The 21,071-nt window shown below is 48.6% G+C and overlaps 1 protein-coding gene across 11 annotated transcripts in view; it reads right to left on the bottom strand.

Moving 5' to 3' along the window:
- Window positions 1-74: 74 nt before the first annotated feature.
- Window positions 75-21,071, bottom strand: part of LOC135902480 (galactosylceramide sulfotransferase-like) — a 26,197-nt gene continuing 5,200 nt past the window's right edge. For 4 of the 11 annotated variants that reach the window (XM_070536410.1, XM_065432576.2, XM_065432577.2 and 1 more), the window contains 5 exons: window positions 16,572-16,699; window positions 15,039-15,405; window positions 13,092-13,403; window positions 11,881-12,120; window positions 3,503-3,861 (listed from right to left, as the gene is read on the bottom strand). In XM_070536410.1, the coding sequence (XP_070392511.1) occupies window positions 3,721-3,861; window positions 11,881-12,120; window positions 13,092-13,403; window positions 15,039-15,405; window positions 16,572-16,684 (1,173 nt within the window). In that variant the 5' untranslated portion in view covers window positions 16,685-16,699 and the 3' untranslated portion in view covers window positions 3,503-3,720. Of the gene's footprint in view, window positions 313-3,502; window positions 3,862-11,880; window positions 12,121-13,091; window positions 13,404-15,038; window positions 15,406-16,571; window positions 16,700-21,071 lie in introns of those variants that run through there. The other 7 variants (XM_065432583.2, XM_065432584.2, XR_010564521.2 and 4 more) reach the window with 6 other exon arrangements.

Below are 21,071 nucleotides of genomic sequence, written 5' to 3'. Positions count from 1 at the left end.
TCGGAGGTACCAGGACAAGCAGAAACACAACACACTGTTTAATAACAAGCACAACAATTTTTTTTTTACCACAGGATTCGCTTGGAAGCAGGCGTGTTACGACTGAGACGTTTGCCAAGGTCGTGTGGCAAACAAAGACACGTCGTGACAAAGAATAGGAATGAAATGTTTGCCCTAGACCCTTCCTTCGTTGTGCACCATGGCTCGCAGTCTTGTCATGTCCAGCGCTCGCCAGTCTCGCCGATTTCGGTGTCTACTGCTGTGTTATTTTCTCGGTCCAACAGGCAAGGGGCTCCGCGGACACGTGATGACCTGTGACCGGTTCGAAGGAGGGCAGATGCAAAGCAAATAGTTATCGCCATGTAAATAGCACTACGTTAGTGTCTCCAGAACTGCTTTGAAGAGTAGATTACTCAATTCTGAGTGTGTGTACATTGAGCGATAAATGTCGCAGCTTGTGGAACGCTAACTAATTCTGCTCTTGTAGACATCTTGTGAGACAGTTGGTGACTTTTGTTTACTTCACGTGGCTGGACGTAAAATGAAGCCGTGGAACTCACATAGGTCGCTGATGAATCAGTGACGAAATACGTATACTTCTTCATTTGTCGGCTTATATGCAGGAGTGTCAAAAATTCTGCCTGCAGTGAATGAGTAGAAACCTCCAATGAATGAGTAGAAACCATCGCGCAAACTCCTTTCGGTGTCCATACTTCTGCTGCAGCAGCCTCTTCGAGTCTACATGCGCTTTGTTGCCAGAGTTCCAGATCGCCCTCTAGCTTCAAGCTGCGCTCCTAGGGGGGGAGGGGGGGGTATTCTGTGAGAGCCTACCTAGTGGACTGTGCATTTCGGCCACTACTGATTGGATGCAGCTGTGCGAGAGAGGAGGAGACGAGCGGCCCTAGCCAATCAGCAATGGCCGAAATGGACAGTCCACTAGGTGGACTCTTGCAGAATACCCCTACTGAGGTACGCAGCTTGCTCCTACTAAACTATAAAAAGCCCTCTGTGCTGATGTAACCACCATGAAAACTCTATCTGGCCGATCGTTACGTCAGCGCCTAGATTCAAGCGCAGAGGAAACACTCACGAACCAGAGCTGACAAATTTTACTCTCGAAGACATGCGTAATTGCTACAGTACTCACCATCACATATATTAAATACACCAATGGTTCCGTCACAACTGCATCATTTGCCATTAGTGTGTAGATTACACCTTTGTGTCTCTGAAATACTAGACACCGGACTTCAGCTACAGCCACCGAACTGCCCCCACTGCGGGCAGCTTTTGTTTATATTCAAGACTAAAAAGCTCAAAGATGGTTCACCTTCACCGACTTATTACAACGCACACAGGACCCTCTCGTCAACATCATACGCCTGGTTTATTTAATAGAGCCTCCGAACGGCATCGCGGCATTGTGCTGCAGTACAGTATATAGCTGGCTAGCGAAGTATACTTTAGGCCGATCTCTCTGCCGTTCATACCAATAAACTTTTTTTACTCTCTCTCTTGTGTTGCAGTAATTGTCTGGCCACTGTAGAATTAAAGGCAATGTTCATGCTGACCGCCTTGCCAGAACCGTTCATGGCAATTTGACGCCCTCCATTGTATTACGCTTTTCAAATACAGACTCCGTGACTCTGGTGTCAACTGTCGCGTGGCGTTGACAGCGCTGTGTGTGGTGCGATACTAACCTTCAGTACGGCCCCATCACAGAATTATTCCATCTTGCGAATTCAAAATTCCGCGAGGCCTGCAGTACACAAGACCAAGCATGCCTTCACCGCGTCAGGCCCAACATGACATACATCACTACTAGCACCAATAGACAACGACGCAAACTCCAGCTATTGGACTCGCCGATGTACTCAGTGCCTAGTGTTTCTGAAGACTCGCAGCATGTATTACGTGACTGTATTCGGTATATAACGAAATGGCAATTTCCGAAGGCTGCGTTGCATTTGTACCACGACTCTACGCTAAACCTGCGGGAAATTCAGCACCTCATTTCAGGATAGCAAACTGGAAACTCGCATCTGGTTAACCTCTCTGGCCTTCTCCTCTCTCCCTCTGCACTTTTTATTAAAGTCATCCTTTCTCTCTTTCTTTAGGGCCCGATCCAGTAGCCGACGTTCTTCCGGGGCTTCCGCGACTCCGCCTGCCCACCACTAGGCTTGGCCTTTGCTTCTCCTCAGAGCTTCATGGTTTCCCCGCATTGGTTTCCTTCGGAGCTCGATGATTCCCAGCGATTAGCTCTAATTCCGTGGATTCCCGCGATTGGTTCTTCTTTAAAGCGAAGGCTTTCTTTGCCGGTTGCTGTCTTTCTGAATATAGCTCTCCCACAGGACGGCACTCCTATCTTTGCTACGTCTACTTAATAGTGCGTGTACTAGTGCAAAGTGAGAACTTCCCTCTTCCTTGTCCTCTTTCAATTCCCTTCCCTCTAGCCTACCGGACTCCAGCTGGCTGCCTTTCCCCTATGACTTCCCTCTTTCTAACTCCTCTCTCTCTCTCTCTCTCTCTCTCTCTCCTACGCCTACTTAAAAGTGCGTGTACTAGTGCAAAGTGAGAACGTCCCTCTTTCTTCTCCTCTTTCAACCCCCTTCCTTCTAACCTACCGGACTGCTGCTGGCTGCCTTTCCCCTATGACTTCCTTTCTCTCTCTCTCCTACGCCTACTTAATAGTGCGTGTGCTAGTGCAAAGTGAGAACTTCCCTCTTCCTTCTCTTCTTTCAATCGCCTTCCCTCTAGCCTGCCGGACTCCAGCTGGCTGCCTTTCGCCTACGACTTCCTCTCTCTCTCTCTCTGTCTCTCTCTCTCTCTCTCTCTCTACTTGTGATCATTCCTGCGTCGTCACCTCACCATTGTCATCCCTGATGACTGTTAACTACACTCTTGCGGTTTTGGCTGGTACCGGACCTAGAACAAACACCGCATATAATACGAATCGAGGCGGCTCGCGGGGGCAGGTTACGCACGTAAGCGCGGACTTGAGCTCCAACACAAACGCGCCGTTATGCAGAGACACAAAGTAGGTAAGGGCTTGACGAATAAGTGCAACATTGTATAATATAAGCAGAGGTTCAAGTCTGCCGCCAGATTCGATGCCTGTTATGCAGCGAAGCACATTCACACTGCAAATAACGCCTACACCTTAGGAATGCATATTGTCCCCAAACAATAATCGCCATCTCTCTTGCTTGCGTTTTCTTTCTTGAAAAATGCGCTCCCTACTTTCCTGTCAAGAACGCGATGCCACGCTTATAACGTGCATTGCCCTTCGTGACCCGGAAATACTGGGCGCGCAGCTTTAAAGAAGAAAAGGCAAGCAAGGTAGATGACGAATATTGTTTGAGGACAAGATAAACTCCAGCGAGTGGCAACTTCTCTTGTGCCAAGGTGAGGTTAACAGATTCCTCAAAATACGTGAGTACCTCATGAAGGTGAGCTATTCCAAGAAAACAATGTTTTTTTAAGAACCGAAATAGTTATCTCGTTTATGTTTAGGGGAATATTTTTAAAACTTTCTTGTGAAGATGTTGACTCGCTATGAAAAACATAAAAAACAGCTTGAACACACAGCCATGACGCAGAGCTCCGGCGCAGCCTGTCGTCCCTATGAAGTCACGTGGAGGCTTGGCGGGCGAAGGAGGGATCAAGAACGTGCTTTGGGCCAGCGTGAGCATGCGAAAGAACTGTCAGCGTATGTGAATTCTATATTATCCATCGTAAGAAGCGCGCCACAGCTCCGACGGTTCGTTTCTTCTTGCGTAGCCGTTTCGTGATCAGCAACTCAGGTTCAGTCATGCGTTTGCACACGTACGCGCTTGCATTCCTTGGTTTCAATAACAGCACCTGCAACATTTATAAAAAAGATGGTCGTCGAAGCCCTGGAATAAATACACCGATGAAACAACCAGTCAGGAAGAGCAATGCAAACAAAGCTTGGCGAACAACAGTGGGAGACGGTCAGATCCGAGGACAGTGTTTTGCAATCCTAAGAACGAGCGAGAGAAAGGAAGCGCACGTGAAAAGTTCGATCAGCATTACTTCGAGGTGAGTTCTCAGGTTTGCTGGGCACCAGAGCGGTGAACCATAACTGCCACTAAGCTCACGCGCTCTCCCAGTTAGACAAACGTAATGCCAGCCACGCTTGTTCCGACCGCGTACACGCACGACGCTGGTGCTACACTGGTACACGACAGGTGTCGATAGGGACATACGGCCATTCGCGAGATTCCAAAGAGAGACCTGGTAACGGTAACTGCATGCAGATTTAAATGTTCGGAGCCACAGCACGTGACTAAATCGTCTTGTTTAATAACCCGATAAGTATATACGTAGTCGCCCAATAACGACGTGCAGTTCTTCCGATGTCCTGAAAGCGCGTGTTAAGAACATTACCCGGCTTCCGTAACACAATCTGGTTTGCTTGCCTGCAGTGAGGCCGTGTACATTTGTTAACATCTTTATAGAGCACGATGCCTTCCTGCCATTCTCCTTTTCATCTACTCCCCCTCATCTACTCATCTCTTTCTCGCTCTCTCTCCCTTTGCTGCTTTAACTTGACTAACCCTGGGAGTGTTAGCCAGTGCCACCACTCCAGGACTTGGCTGCGCATGTGGAACATCCTTTCTGCCGCAGGCGTCACGTCTACGTGAACCTTTTGGGTTAATACTACTTGAAGGCATCGAAGCTGTAAGGGTTAGTTTCAGTAGTAAAACATAAATACCCCAGAAAGTGGAAGGGAAAACGGCACCGCGGAAGCGTAATTGGTAAGAGCCTCGCACGTGTAATGCGAAGACGTGGGCTCGTATCCGAACTGCGGCCAGTTGTTTTCAAATGCGTAAGCATATCTATGCCTACCCAACGAGGAAACCAGTGCCTCCGTCCATTCGTCACGTAAGGCGAGGTCGCTTTCAAGATAGGGCCCGCGAGTCTCGCTTCAATGCGAACTAAGTGCCGATAGCACAGCGCACACGAAGCTATCAGCAGACGGCGAACTCTGTCCCCATCGCAGATCGCTTTCCATGCAGGGTACGCGCGGCCGTGCCATACGCAGCCGCCTAAGGGGCGAGAACACAGTTCGCACAGCCGCCGCCCGAGTGCAGTTGATCATGGCTGATTATGATTCGACACGGATCGATATGACACTAAAGAGCGATAATGATAATGGCTTATAATGATCAGAACGTCATCGGCGCACTTCGCGTAGCCACCTACAGTAGTTAGCTTGCGTCATCAATTAACCTTGTGCCGCATTCCGCAGCAGTCCTTGCCATTTCAGCGCTGTCGTTTATACCGGTCGGATCAAGTTTCCTAACATCGATAATGATACCGGGCTGCATCAAGATGAGAAAGTGTCACTATGCTAACGCATACTTAGATAACTCCCAGAGAAGTTCCTGCGTGAATTTTTTTCATCTACTTTCCTGCTATAAGGACTTACACTTGGTAGAAGACCACCATAGCTTTTATACTATATTCGCCAAGCCAATCTTAACCTATACTGATAATAACCTAATAATGTATAAGTGCGCGTATAGTGCCTTTCTTGATTTTTGAATATTTATTTTTCATTGGCCTCGCCCTAATCAATTAGTTCACGGATACGTTAAATAGCGGGCGTGTAAATGCGCCGAAGAGACAAGAGTGGAATCAAGGACAAGACGCACGTAGCGCCTAGTTTCAGCTGATTTATTTGAAACCCTGTCGTCATGTATATACGCGCTCGCAAATGCGACATTTGAGCGTTCCATCACACTCATGGTGTGTCCAAAAGCGCATTTGTGAGCGTACAGTATACATGACGACAGGGGTTCAAATAAATCAGTTGAACGTATGCACTAGCTGTGTCTTGTCCTTACTTTCGTCCTAGTCTCTTAGGCGTATTCACACGTCTGCCATACTGAACCAACTCGCTTGACTAGCTGAGCTGAGCAACATTAAATGACCCCTAAATTGAAGCTCGGTCTTCCGCCTGAAATACCATGGTGTGAAGAAAGTCTGCTGTTGCGTCGGTGGCTGTGTGTAGCTTTCACTCATATTAACCATATTATTAGTATTCATATTTTTCATGTTCATATTTAACATTTATTATTAGTTATTCATCTTTTTCTTACTGTTATGACTCACAACAGCACTTGCGGTATGCGCGGCTTTGAGACAATCGCACACAATCTGTGTGTCCGTTCAGCTTTTAGTACGGAGTGGCAAATGATGTGCACTGTGCCAGAGATGCTGCACGGACGGCCTTTCAAAAAAAAGGTGCTAGGAATTTCTCCAAAACGGACGTTTGCGCTAAAGGCAGCTCTTTAACAGTGGTTGGCCGCCTTCGCTAATAATGTGTCCAGCGTCAGGATTGGCTGAAGTGTTCTCTTACGAAACATTCTGGCGTAAGAACGTTTTGTGAATACAAGCCCTGGTTTTGCAGTCCCGCAGCCCGCCAGGGCTACGGGACTGCAAAACAGCGGCTCTATAACGTAAAAATATTCCAATGTGTTCCTATTCCAATCTCGTGACATAAAATTTGCGCAACCGACGACGCAAGCATCGGGCGGTGACCCGAAGTGTTGTTAAACTGACCGATCAAACGCTTTCCTCGTTTAAAGGAAGTCAGTTTTGTTTGCTTTAAAAAAAGTAACTGCCTATACATTCAGCGGCTTGTCTTATCTAATTGGCTGACAAGAAGTGAGGAGCGCGCTCAAGTGGAGAGGGACTCGATGGGGCCGAGCCAGTGCACTGAAAATCAATAACCGAATGAAGAGGGTAGTGCCGGCGTCTGCGATTGGTCCGCTTTCCCCTACTTAGCTTGCGGTGGCTGGTCGAAAATCGCGGCGGCACGCAACGGAAGCTTAAAAATGACGCTGAAACGGATCCTCAGCCAAGAAGAGTTGGCAGAGCGAGGTCGTAAACGTGCCGAAAGTGCTCGAAAACGCTACACGGCCACGCAACAGGTTTTATTGTACGCAAATGAACCCATGCTCTCAGGCAGGTTCGAGTAGCCAGTGACTGAGCGGTCGGCGGCAGCCATCTTTTATTCCTTTTGGAACGGGGCAACCTGCGGCTATTCAGAGAAAAATTCAGTTTTGTTCGGCATATTAATGCATCTTTAACGCGTACATTTTACTTTGACACGTTGAGTTTTCGCGGTTTTGTGACGGCGCCTGACAGGCAGGTGAAGTGGGTGCAGTACGAAAACTTTTGACAAATAGCCGAGGGCTAACGGCGAAGGGACGTCTAATCGGAAATAACTATTTTTCTTTTGTTCAGTCGAATCTTGCATAATCAGTGTGTTGCCGTCATGTCAGATGGGGAGCTATCGCCGTTTCCGTGACGTCGCCTGACAGACAGGCGAAGTGGGGTGGTCCAAAATGTTTTCGACCAATCGCGGAGGGCTGATTATAGAATTGCAATAGAAAGGTTTGGAATAGCTTTACTTTATAGCGCCCCAGGCTAGGTGTTTAATGTGTGCTGCGTCATATATTCGTGTGTGTACTTTGAGACATGCAGACTGTAAAATAGACTCTGAGAGTTGTAGCTCATTCAATCGTTCTTATGTGGACATCTTTCATCATTCCTTTACTTATCTCAGCTATCACATCACTTTTCATTCCCTTTGACCCCTTTTCCATAGCCCAGGGTAGACAGCCTGTAGCTACCTAATCTTCCTGTTTTTGCATTTGTCTTTCCTCCCCCTCTAGCTCTCTCTCCTTCTTGCTTTCTCTTCAGGTTCCTTTTTTCCTTTTGCCCCGTGCAGGGCGGCAAGCCTGAGTTTTGCTTGGGTAACCTTCCTGCCATTCTCCTTTTCATCTACTCCCCCTCATCTACTCATCTCTTTCTCGCTCTCTCTCCCTTTGCTGCTTTAACTTGACTAACCCTGGGAGTGTTAGCCAGTGCCACCACTCCAGGACTTGGCTGCGCATGTGGAACATCCTTTCTGCCGCAGGCGTCACGTCTACGTGAACCTTTTGGGTTAATACTACTTGAAGGCATCGAAGCTGTAAGGGTTAGTTTCAGTAGTAAAACATAAATACCCCAGAAAGTGGAAGGGAAAACGGCACCGCGGAAGCGTAATTGGTAAGAGCCTCGCACGTGTAATGCGAAGACGTGGGCTCGTATCCGAACTGCGGCCAGTTGTTTTCAAATGCGTAAGCATATCTATGCCTACCCAACGAGGAAACCAGTGCGTCCGTCCATTCGTCACGTAAGGCGAGGTCGCTTTCAAGATAGGGCCCGCGAGTCTCGCTTCAATGCGAACTAAGTGCCGATAGCACAGCGCACACGAAGCTATCAGCAGACGGCGAACTCTGTCCCCATCGCAGATCGCTTTCCATGCAGGGTACGCGCGGCCGTGCCATACGCAGCCGCCTAAGGGGCGAGAACACAGCGCACAGCCGCCGCCCGAGTGCAGTTGATCATGGCTGATTATGATTCGACACGGATCGATATGACACTAAAGAGCGATAATGATAATGGCTTATAATGATCAGAACGTCATCGGCGCACTTCGCGTAGCCACCTACAGTAGTTAGCTTGCGTCATCAATTAACCTTGTGCCGCATTCCGCAGCAGTCCTTGCCATTTCAGCGCTGTCGTTTATACCGGTCGGATCAAGTTTCCTAACATCGATAATGATACCGGGCTGCATCAAGATGAGAAAGTGTCACTATGCTAACGCATACTTAGATAACTCCCAGAGAAGTTCCTGCGTGAATTTTTTTCATCTACTTTCGTTTCCATTTATTTACCATTTATTTATTTCGATTAAAAGATTCAAATAATTTCGCCTATGCTGTCCTTGGTGTCATTTGTTGGCTTCTTACCATTTGACTAACAATATTCGGCTCCATTGGTTTTTTTATCTTGTCGTTTATATTGCTATGGAATAGTATTTCCAATGAGGGAGAGGCGAGCAGTAAGAAGACGACGACGACGATTGGAGGCTAGCGCGGGCTGTTGCCTCTTGGCCAAGTGCGGCGTATCACGTTGTAATTATACTTGCATATAGCTTTTCATCTGCGTCTTCTTACGTAACATATCTGGTGGAGGTGTACGTTCCCTGTACCTCGTCACGGAGCTTCGCAGTGGACGGTACGTCGAGCCTTCCTTCATGGCTCCCGGCGATGACAACTCGACTCAGCCGCCTCCGACACCTGCTGCCACTTCGACGACCTACATCACTCTCCCTGCTCCTCGTGATCCTGGCGTATACTCGGGCAAAGATGGGGAAGACGTCGAGGAGTGGATCAGCCTGTACGAACACGTCAGCCGCAATAACTGGTGGGACCCTACTATCATGCTCGCCAACGTAGTCTTTTACCTCAGTGGCACACCTCGAGTTTTTTTTAGGTCGCGGGATCGAATCCCGGCCACGGCGGCCGCATTTCGATGGGGGCGAAATACGAAAACACCCGTGTGCTTAGATTTAGGTGCACGTTAAAGAACCCCAGGTGGTCAAAATTTCCGGAGTCCTCCACTACGGCGTGCCTCATAATCAGAAAGTGGTTTTGGCACGTAAAATCCCAAATATTATTATTATTACACCTCGAGTTTGGTTTCGGACGCACGAAGATGAGCTCACCAGTTGGGATTCGCTTAAGCAAAAGCTCCGAGACTTGTTCGGCAACCCCTACGGTCACCAACTTGCCGCGCAGAAGGCGCTCTCCTGCCGTGTGCAGACGTCAACAGAGCCCTATGTCACGTACATTCAGGACGTCTTGGCTCTGTGCCGCAAAGTTGATGAACACATGACTGAGTCAGACAAGGTATCCCACATCCTCATAGGCATTGCCGATGACGCCTTCAACTTGCTCGTAATCAACAACGTCGCGATGGTGGATGCAGTTATAAAAGAGTGCCGCCGCCTGGAACTCGCTAAAAGCCGACGTATCGACCAGCAGTTTGCCCGTTTGTCCAACACCCCAGCGACATCTTCCTGTGCCGACGCTCCTCGTCCCAACAACACTGGCGATATTACCAGGATCCTCCGGCGTGAGATTGAGCCCGCCTATCCGGCTGCCTTAGACTCCAGCCCCACCAAACGCACCTGCAGTCATGGTTTCCCTGATCCAGGCAGTTGTCCGCCAGGAGTTCGAAAACATGGGTCTTCACACCCTCTGCTCGGCCCATCGCCCTGATATCCACTCGGCTTCTTCGATTCCGCCCCGTCCCGCATCTTCTTACCCACCACGTTTCCGCAACCCATCTGAATGGCGCACTGCTGACGACAAGCCCATTTGTTTTCACTGCCGTCGAATGGGGCACATTTCTCGGCACTGTCGCAGTCGCTGGACTTCCCTGACCCGGTCTGCTTATACTGCCTACTCTCGCCCCTCAGGTGGCCCTTCTCGTCCCTATGCCGCACACTCCGATAATGCCGCCACTGATTCTCCTGCGCCGAACCGCCCCTATTCTCGTTCACCTTCGCCCCAACGACGACAATCTCACTCCCTCCCGCCCCGTCACTCCTATTCGCCGACTCCCTTCCGACGCCGGTGCCAGCCGGAAAACTAGACAATGCAGCGCCTCGAGGTGACGCTGCATTTCTCCCTACGCCGCCAAATCCTCTACTGAGGTTGCCCACTCATCTGAACCTTCTTGACGTGCAAGTCGATGGTGTTTCTGTATCTGCTCTTATAGACACTGTGGCGCATATTTCGGTAATGAGTGCTGACCTTCGTAACCGCCTGAAGAAAATAATCACGCCCGCCACGACGCCTGTCGTCCGTGTCGCCGATGGCAGAACAGCCCCCGTAATTGGTATGTGTGCCGCCCGTGCCTCCTCCGCCGATCGCTCCACAATCGTGCTATTCACAGTCATAGCCCACTGTCCCCACGACATCATCCTCGGCTTAGACTTCCTCTCCGCACATTCTGCCCTAATCGATTGCTCCGCCAGTACTCTCCGCCTCGACCTGCCTGTTCTGGATCCCGCTGAACAACACCCCAGTCACCTCAGTTCCGTCGACTTCGTTCGCTTGCCACCTTCGGCACTGACTTACGTTGACTTCGTGTCATCCCCACCAGTGCGCGACGGTCACTACATCGCGGCTCCTATACAAGACGTCTTACTTACACACGAGATCCCAGTACCTCATACCGTTTTATCTATTACGGCGAATAGCGTCTGCCTGCCAGTGGTCAATTTTGGCTTGACGACACAAGTGCTGCCACGCGGAGTGTCCCTGGCCCAGCTTTGCTCATTCGAGGATCACTCAATAGCGATCTATTGCAGTAGACAACAATTCAGCCGATCCTCCTCTACCATCGCAGTCGGCAACTTGTACCATCGCCGACTTAGAGAAAATGATAGCGCTCGACATGCCGTCCGAGCACGCTCGCGAGCTCTACCGCGTTCTGTTTTCCTACCACGATATTTTTTACTTTAACGATCGTCCTTTGGCCCAAACTACAGCTATCAAACATCGCATTAATACCGGCGATGCCCCTCCTATTTATCGCCGCCCGTATCGAGTGTCACCAGCTGAGCGTCAAGTTATTCACGCAGAAGTTCGCAAAATGCTTGACAAGAACATCATAGAACCATCATGTAGTCCATCGGCGTCACCTGTTGTACTGGTAAAAAAAGAAGGATGGCTCATGGCGCTTTTGCGTGGATTATCGGCACCTTAACAGGGTTACCAAAAAGGAAGTGTATCCCCTACCTCGGATTGATGACACCCTTGACTGCCTCCACGGTGCTCGCTACTTCTCCTCTATTGATCTTCGCTCCGGCAACTGGCAGATTGCCGTGGACGATCTCGCCCGCGAGAAGACTGCTTTTGTAACACCCGACGGTCTTTATCAATTCAAAGTGATGCCGTTTGGTCTGTGTAACGCTCCTATATATATATATAATTTCGTGTAACGCACCTTACGTGTGTAGCTGATCTTGGTGTTATTTGTAGATATGGTCTCTCCCACGCAGCGCTGGTACCAGAAGCTCATCCGCCGCTCCAGAAGATATACTTCCTTCTTCATGCGAAGCCGGCCAAATGCCTCAATGTGCCGCTCAAAGCGCTGCGTGAAGTACTCGTAGAGGAGCGTGTCCACAGAGTTCAGAGCCCGTAGCTCGGCCGTTAGCTCTGCGCTCAGCGAACGCCGAAAGTCGCTCTGCGAGAACACGTGGAGGAGTAGCGGAGAACGTTTAGAGAAAGTGCGTGAGGGGGTGAATGAGAATATTATTTTGTCCGCATGGCAGCTCATAATCATTGCAGGTACGGACTACGCGGTCGCAGTCATTTCTCACGCTGAGTTGCTCAAGCGGTATCTTCGAACAACACTCGGCAGTGCTCTGATCCTCAGAAAGAAGCAAACACCTCAGAAAGAAGCAAACGGACCTGCCCCTAGCGTCGTCACCTGTTGGCTGCTATATATTTACCAGGAATTCGGAAAAAATATCGTTCTAGGTAATCGCAGTTTTCCTTTTTTTTTCACAGGGAAGCCATAGCTCTTCACTCGCTTGAATATGTTCAAACTTGTCGCTGCCGTCAGAGCCTTGGAAATACGTGCTATACACATCATCATCATCATCATGTTTTATGTCTAGTGCAGGACGCTGGCCTTTCCCAGCGATCTCCAATTACGTCTGTCTTGCACAAGCTGATTCCAAGTTACGCCTGCAAATTTGTTAAAATTTGCAAAATGTGTGTGTGTGTGCGTGCGTGCGTGTGTGTGTGTGTGTGTGTGTGTGTGTGTGCGGGTGTGTGTGTGTGTGCGTGCGTGCGTGCGTGTGTGTGTGTGTGTGTGCGTGTGTGCGTGTGTGCGTGTGTGTGTGTATGTGCGTGCGTGCGTGTGTTTGTGTGTGTGTGTGCGTGCGTGCGTGTGTGTGTGTGTGTGTGTGTGTCTGTGCATGTGCATGTGCGTGCGTGCGTGCGTGTGTGTGCGTGTGTGTGCGTGTGTGTGTGTGTGCATGTGTGTGTGCGTGTGCGTGCGGTGCGTGTGTGTGTGTGTGCGTGTGTGTGCGTGTGTGTGTGCGCGTGTGTGTGTGTGTGCGTGTGTGTGTGTGTGTGTGTGTGTGTGTGTGTGTGTGTGTGTGTGTGTGTGCGTGCGCAGCCGATTTGATACAGCATCAAGATACTGACCTGTCGCGCGTTGAGCTTGAACACGATGACATCGTTCAGATTCCAGCAAAGCAAGTGACGCAGAAGAACTAGGGACTCGTTCATACGCTCGGCCACCATCACCAAGTCGAACACGGCGTCCACTCGCTCGATGAAGTGTCTCACGGCGCTGTCGTTCTGCGATTGCTCGATATCGAAGCCCAGGTCGTAGCTCATTTGGTTCAAGCCCAGGCTACCTCCGCTCCGACCAGGTAGGGTACGAAATATCTTCTTGACCAATGAGGCATTTTTGGTGGCATTCTGCAGCTCCTCCAGTCTGACGTTATACGTTTTCTGTCATTGCAGATATAAAAGTAACGGTTCAGTGGATGTTTGGGCACCCTTGAGAAATGAGCTCAAGGCTATAAAGTGAGTCCAACGGGTCACACCAAAACAATCTGCTAAGAAAATGGCTATTGTCAAGTGCCCAACGGCACAAAAACTCATATTAAAAGGTCGTTTGTCTACTCCCTTCAACAATATTCCACTTAAAATGAAGCTGCGAAATGTGCTTTGTCGCTAGAGAAATAGAACGTGCTGGTGCATTATGCTCGGGTCTAGGAAAACGGCGCTATGACGCGGATTGCCTTTTTTTTTCAATCAATCAATCAATTTATTATTAGACATTACAATTACAGAGAAGATGTAATACAGAAGGGGGTCCCAAAGTGAAAACTATCAGGGGGACGTCCTGTTACAACATGCGTAAAATATATAACATAGAATTAACAACGAGGGTAAGAACAGCGTGAAAATAATATCAACATATTAGAAGTAATTAATGAAGCATCTGGTAGTTGATGATTACACAAAAATTAGCAAGAATAATTACATCGTGAAATACACATGAAGGTACGATCATTACAGTAATTGAATAGGAGCGTAATGATTATGAACAACGGTGCGCAATCCAACCTAATGCAACAAAACTAATTTACAAACGGCTGACGACGGCCTTCACGATGGAATGCTCGTAGAAGGCGTCAACGAGGTTTCATCGTATGTTCTCTAACAACGTTGCCGAAGAACCGACAAATACAACTCTCTGCTCATCGCCACCGCGACAGCGACAGGTTTCTCCACGTGTCCGCAAAAGCCCGTGCTGCACGCGGATATGTGAAAGGTTTCCCTGTTTCACTGCTCGCATTGCCGGATGAAAACTCACGGATCAAAATTCGAGTTCTTGGAGATGTTGCACAGATGTGGATCGCATTTTCACAGCAATTCTTAGCGTGCGTTTCAGTGGACACTCAGAACAGTCCAGCATGCTCTGAACGTATTCGTTGTTGGACTAATTTGTTCATGCTGCACAATAAAGCTCAAGGAGCGCGAATTTCAGGACAAGGACCAGGTCAGAGACGAGTAGAAGGCGCAACGTTCACTTCCAGTTTAAAAAAACAGTTGAAAGCGAGCCATGTCATGTGACTCATATGCCAACCCGTTTCTTTACCTATGCCGCTCTCAGATAATTCTTTATAATTGCCTAATTGACCGGGCGTCGCGGCATTTTGTCAGAACTAGAAGGCACCAGAAGATGGATATGTTCCAGAACACGCTATAGCCATATGTATTAGTAAGTGCATCTTGCGTCAGACGATCCATTTTACGGCAATGATCAACGCCCGCACTATGTACATAAGATCCGGCAAGTCCCCTGATATCTGGCAAAACGGTGCCACCCCTTCTGATTGAAAATTTATCCACCGGTAAATTTAACGACGAACAGAAGGAAGGATCCGCGCAAGGGACAAGAACCGCGGCACTGTAAGTTGTCGAGCAGCAGAGGTAAAAGGTATCACGACACTGTCACCACTCTGTCGCTCGGCAACTCACTGCTCAGTTAACTTACTGTCACTCGCGCGAGGCCTTACCGTTAGGTAAAATTAAAGAGGCGAGAATGCTTTTCACGAGGGTCCATGTGCTGCTCACCTCGAGGTCGTTGAACGAATAGAGCGACTCGAAAAGCGACGCAGGTTCTCGCACGATAGTCACGAAGACGGGGTCCGGCTTAAGCAGGGCTCGCGCCTCGACCTCCTGGAATCGCGTATGGTGCACCAGCATGTCGAACGGGGGCGTGCCCTGCGCCATAGTTCTGTTGAGAAAGTCCGGGTGGCCCAGGTAGACGCCGGACGGAGGCAGCGCGAACGTCAGCCCGTGCCGTTCGCCGTAGCGCACCAGCAAATTCTGCACCGTCGAGCTGGCGCACTTGTGCGTCTTCAGGAAGAACACGGTGTGCCTCGGCGTGCAGGACGATGCCAGGCGCCCGTGGAAAAACTGCAGCTTTGCCCACCAAGACCTGCCGACCAGTGTGCACGCTTTCAGTTGCAGATGTTGGCTGGCGCCTTCGTTTTATTTTCTTGTCTACGCATAACTCTGCGCGAATACTGTATATAACTAGTAGAAGCACGCAAACCTGTGTGTGTGAGTTTAGATTACTTGTAACAAGCTATTGAAGACCTCAATAAGCGAAATTGAAATGATTAAATAATACTATGCACGAAACTAAAGTAATGTTCAATATCCTGACAAGATAACAACAATGAAGAAGCATGTTTACCTAGACCAATTGCTCACAGGGGACGCATATCATGACAGGAAAATCTCAAGACGAACAGAAATGGGTTGGAGAGCACGGTGGCAAGCATCCTCAACTCATGTTCAGCAGCTTAATTACCAATCGCCTTAAAAAGAAAAGTATGTATTCAGTTTATTTCCATGCCTCTCGCCAAACCGGCTTTGTCGTTCCATCGACGACGTTCGTTTTTTGTCACCCCGTCGTCGTCATTGCGTTGTCGTCATACCATCATGATCATGGCCGATCTTGGCGAGCGAGTGCCATAGCAAGGTGTGCCGATCCCGGATACATAGTATGTCGGATATAGCCGAAACAATGGAGACCTCAGAATGACCACTACAGATTGTAAATAAAAGCGTCTTCAGCAAAATGGTGTGTTGGTACATTGCTTGAATGGTAATGGCATAAACGTGGACGGTCACCGTGTAATGGGTTCAGTCGGAATTATTTTCCTCTCAGTGTCAACTAGAGTATCGACTAATCCCGTTTGCTTTCTAATCTACACCGCTGTCTTCGTGTCTTTTAAAGTTACGCCTAACATTTTTTGCTCCATAGCTCGTTGCGCGGTTCTCAACTTTCCTGGAGCTTTTTTTTTTTGTTAACCTCCAAATTTCTGCAATTATTGTACACTTTATTTTTTATTTAATTGATAGCAGTAATTGACCGGTCACGTTTTTGGAATGGCTCCATTTGTCATGAGAGAAAAATCAATTTCTTTATTCCTATGTGGTTGGAAATTTGCGGCCTGCAATCGCCAGCACTTTTATTTCATTTTCGCAGCGTCAACGTCTGAAATGTCTGAAAGGCACACCAGTTTGTGCAGCTAGGTTATCGCTTTAACTCCTTGACCATGGTACGAGAGGGCAAAATGCCTTTAGGAGCATCACCTTCCAGTGGCGCTGAAGGCAGTTCTTTTTAACTTGGTCGGTCTCAAGAGGAGGAACAAGGCCGCAATCAGTACGGATGCAACAAGCGCATGACGGCGGCGGCGCATAGCCATTAAGCGATCCGGAACCTGCAAGCATTATAACCACGAGATGTGTTAGTATGTTCGCACTTACGGTACTGCGTAGTCGCGACCCTGCTGCTACATGATCTTCCAACTTCCAATACCTTTCTTTACGACGTTTGCTCCAGACCTTTTCATGAGTCTATAGCATGCATGGTGTATGTAAATGAACGGTCGTCCTCAAAATGCAGCCCCATTTCTGACGCCAAGACAGTCACGGGAACTTTGAGAGTCGGCTTCCGGTTCTGCCGCTTCTGCAGCGTGTCAGCGTCCATCGGTGTGTCGGTATGGGCGAAGAATGGCAAGCTTGATAGAGGGAGTGGATATGGCCGAGCTTGGATAACGCAATAATCATAGTGTGAAAGGGAAAGAGAAAAAAATATGCAGATCCAACACAGATTTTGTAATCTGTGTGAAGCGGTTAATGAAATGCTATAAATCTTCCCATTTCATAACTGCGCCTTTGGCATAAAGGATCGCAGCAAAGAGTTGTCGTTCTCCAGATAACGAGTCTTCACAAGATGGTACGAAGCCTCGCATTTCTTTTCCTTCTTTCTTTTTTTTTTGCAATTACCTCGCTCCTTTTGTGCATAATAAAAACGTTACGGTTGACTTGCTCTTACCCCCGTATTCACAAATTCGCTTGAATCAGTATCTGCACAACAAAACGATTGTGTTGATATATGTTACTTGATGAATCCTCTGAACGCCCAGTTACTACTCGTTGGTCATAAAATCAAACACAGCAGTTCTACCATAGTTCTACCAGCAGTTACCAGCCAAGGCCGGTAACTTCACTGACACCTCGGCTGCAAAGACTAGGGAAGGAAAGCAGTCATCACTGTGCAAATATACCAGTCGATAGCAGCATTCAGAGTTCCAACGAACGACAATGAATATGGTAACGGAGTAGCATGTGACTTGTTGCCAGAAGTTCTTTGCAATGTTAGATTCCCCTGCGACCAGCAACGCTGTTCCCCTTGCCCTTGCACGCCATTTCGACCAATGTGCTCACTGATCCGCTGACTACGGTGATTAATGATGGCTGCGGCAGATTTGCGGAGTGAAGAATAGCTGGGATGCGCAAAGGCGCTCACCTGCACAACTTGGCATAACTTCATGTCTACTTCCTAGCAGAGCTGGAAGGAACGAATCTGGCATCTTGTTGGTAGAAGCACTGCCGCAGGGGCTGCCACTGCCCAAGCCGGAAAAGCATTTCAGTACCCGATAGTCTATCAATTCTGAAATCCTTGTAAAAAACAAACTTCTGCACAGCCTATGCATTGTGGGAGATGATATTATGCAAAGATTTTGCAGGTAGGTGGCTATCAAGCATCGCTCGACCACATGGAACAGCATATTTGTGTAAGGTGAGCAATTGTATATGTGACGAAAATGTTTGTGTGATGACATAAGCAAGGTAACGGCGTTGACGACAGCATGACGGTCACGGTGATGGCATGATAGCTGGTTTATTAAGGCGATCGAAAGCCTTAGATGGCTCACGGGATGAAAAATCCGATGCCTGGCGTTACGCCGTCCGACGTTACGGCAAAAAAATACATAGGGAACCGAACCCACGACATTTGGTGTTAGTTAGGCCAAATTAGGCCATTAATTTCTTTATAAGTGAAAGTGTGAAGCCGAGGCGGAGAAGCGTCATCACGACCTGTGATGTTAAGACAAAGTTAATTAAGATATTGTTCATTAATATATAGTTAATTAGGGCACTTGAACCCACGACCTTTAGTAGGACCCGAAACTAGTCGGAGATATGGGCGAATCAGCAATATCTCCAAGTTGGATTCCAGTTGCCATCGTGAAGGACGAGAGTCGACCCCACGACTTTTGGTGTTAACTAAGGCGGCGTTAATCAAGGTAGAGTTAATTAAGGCAACCGAACCCACGGCCTTCAGTGGGACAAAACAATAGGAAGTAACAATGCATTAGAATGAAAATGTCAAGTAACGTAATGAATGTTTCGTGAGTGGACAGGCTAAAGTGACTCAACTTCGTGTACTTCGGCGAATAAAAGTTGAGACCGAGACCTATTCTCAAGGTGCGTCTCAAAGCGTCTGTTAGCTAGCGTTTCAAAGCGCAAGCTGTCATGACCCTGGGATGAGGGAAACTGGCGGATTCTCAGTTTTGCATGCGCGTTGGCAGCAGTGAGCCCACATCTCTACGAAACCGCCACTCCCGTCTGAGATTGCTTCCGTGGTTGGTTATCTACAATCCAAGCCAATTTCCTTGACTTGTAATTGATGACTTGTATATTTAACAGGGTGTCTACCAAGTTGACATTTCCAAACTCCCTGAGTTTTTCAGGTTTTCCCTGAGTGCCATTGAAAATCCGATTTTTCGGGCTTCCTAGGGGCCGCGAAAACGTATGAAAAATCGGGCAGACCGGAAAGATTAATGCATGTCTTTTACTGTCATTGATGCCTCCCTCCAGTCGCCACAGGCACGTCCGAAAAAGCTCTGAAGGCCCGCCAGTACACATATTAGGCATGTCGGTGCTCGTACTGTGACAGGAAATGGCGGGTGCACGCGTGTATATTGAAGCAATACATACCGTTTCCCGTGACAATTGCCTCTTACCACGCTTGTTATGCTTCACTGCAATAACTTTGCGTATGCTTCGCCGCATAACATTGCTGCTATAAGGAGAAGCTGACTTTCAAAAACCGGCATTATGCAACGCGTTGTGCTTTCCGAGCTTCGAAGCCAATCGCGAGGACCACAAAGGCGGAGTCGGTGCCATTGCTTAGAGCGGTGGTGGCTACGGCTGGCAGCGGATCTGCGTGCGAGAGCGCCGGTTCGAGGCGGCGACATAATCAATATGGCGGCGGTGGTGGCTTTGATTAATGCCGTTTCTGACTGGGAGTCACGGCAAAACGTCCGGAAAACCGGACGCCGAAGGGTTCTTGCATCCGAAATTTCAAATGTTCTTGTACATAGGCTCTACGGGATACGTGGTGGTGCCGCGAAGCCATCCGAATTATCAAGCGCCCGAAAAGTCGATCGTTGTCTGTATACTGGCAACTCCTCCAGCCGGCGACACGGCGTCAAAGACGATTTGTTGCGATTCCTCGCTGTAACTTGAGCAAGCATTACCGCGACTTTCGTTCTCTTCCTACAAAATAACAGCTACTCTTTCCTAATAGAAGCACAAATTCCCTGAGTTTTCCCTGAGTATTTCCAGACTATTCGAAATCCCTGAGAATTCCCGGTTTTCCCGGTTGCTAGACAGGCTGAATATAACCAAAGAACAAACAAAGAAGCCGATGACAAGTTAGGGACCACGCAAAGGGCGATGAAACGAGAAATGTGAGGCGTAATGTTAAAAGACGGGAAAAGAGCGGTGTAGATGAGAGCAAACGGGGACAGCCCCACGTGCGTTACGCGCCGCAACGCGCATAACGCATAAAGGTACGAGCGGGTGCACAGTAAATCACGTTATGCGTTACGTGCAGTGCTCCACTGGAGCTTTGGAAAGTGATGCATTGGCTAAACTTGGCGCCGCATTAACGACCGAATGAGAGAGCCCGCGAATAAATCAAGGAAGGATGCGAGCGAGCACTTGTCTGCGTATTGCAGGTCTTGTCGCTGTGAAACGCCGTTTTCTGATGTCGGGATCCTATAGGCAGAAGCAAGAACAAAACCGCGCGTGAACTGTTAGGAGCCTTCATATCCAAATCACTGGTCCAGCCTGCGTGAGTCAAGCTAATGTTACGCGTTACGATTCGTAATTGAGATTGCTAAGCACTTGAATTGTTGTGTTCATATAGGAGGTTGTGGCCAAGTACTGCACCAGGCTGGCCAATCCTGCTCTGGTGAGGGAGTGCGTTACCGGTTCTGATCACCGGGATCAAGCCACACTCCAGGCCTGTTTGTGCAATTTTATCAACACGCGGATTTTCTTTTTTTTTATCCGGTGGAAAATTGCCGGCACCGGGATTCGCACCAAGGACCTCTTGCACGCGAGGCGGGTGTTCTACCGCTACGCCACCGCTGCTGCACTTGAAAGTGATGACACTGTCTTCGGCTGACTGGCGTTCTTCGTGTATTTTGTAAGCGCAGCGGCAGCACACCCAGCTAAATGCTATGTTTGTTTGCAGGCGGAGCGTTTGGGAGCGGTGCAATAACGACGCGCAAGCGGGCAAGTCACGCGGTATTTTTTTTTTTCATGTGAATGTGAAGTAAGCGGGAAAACACTAATGCCTAATCCATAGAAAGTTAGAAACTGTTTAATCGGGCATTTTGCAAAGCGCTCTACAACTCCCTAAGTGGAATGTTTTGCCTAACTTCGTTCCTTCAGAATTGACCGCAAGCAACATTATCTCGGTTCTGTGCAGCTACGTGGCATTTGCATATTTTT

Source organism: Dermacentor albipictus, chromosome 1, assembly GCF_038994185.2.
Source record: "Dermacentor albipictus isolate Rhodes 1998 colony chromosome 1, USDA_Dalb.pri_finalv2, whole genome shotgun sequence".
Taxonomy (NCBI): domain Eukaryota; kingdom Metazoa; phylum Arthropoda; class Arachnida; order Ixodida; family Ixodidae; genus Dermacentor; species Dermacentor albipictus.
The sequence above is the reverse complement of the archived record's forward strand: the minus strand, read 5'-3'. Positions and strand labels throughout refer to the sequence as shown.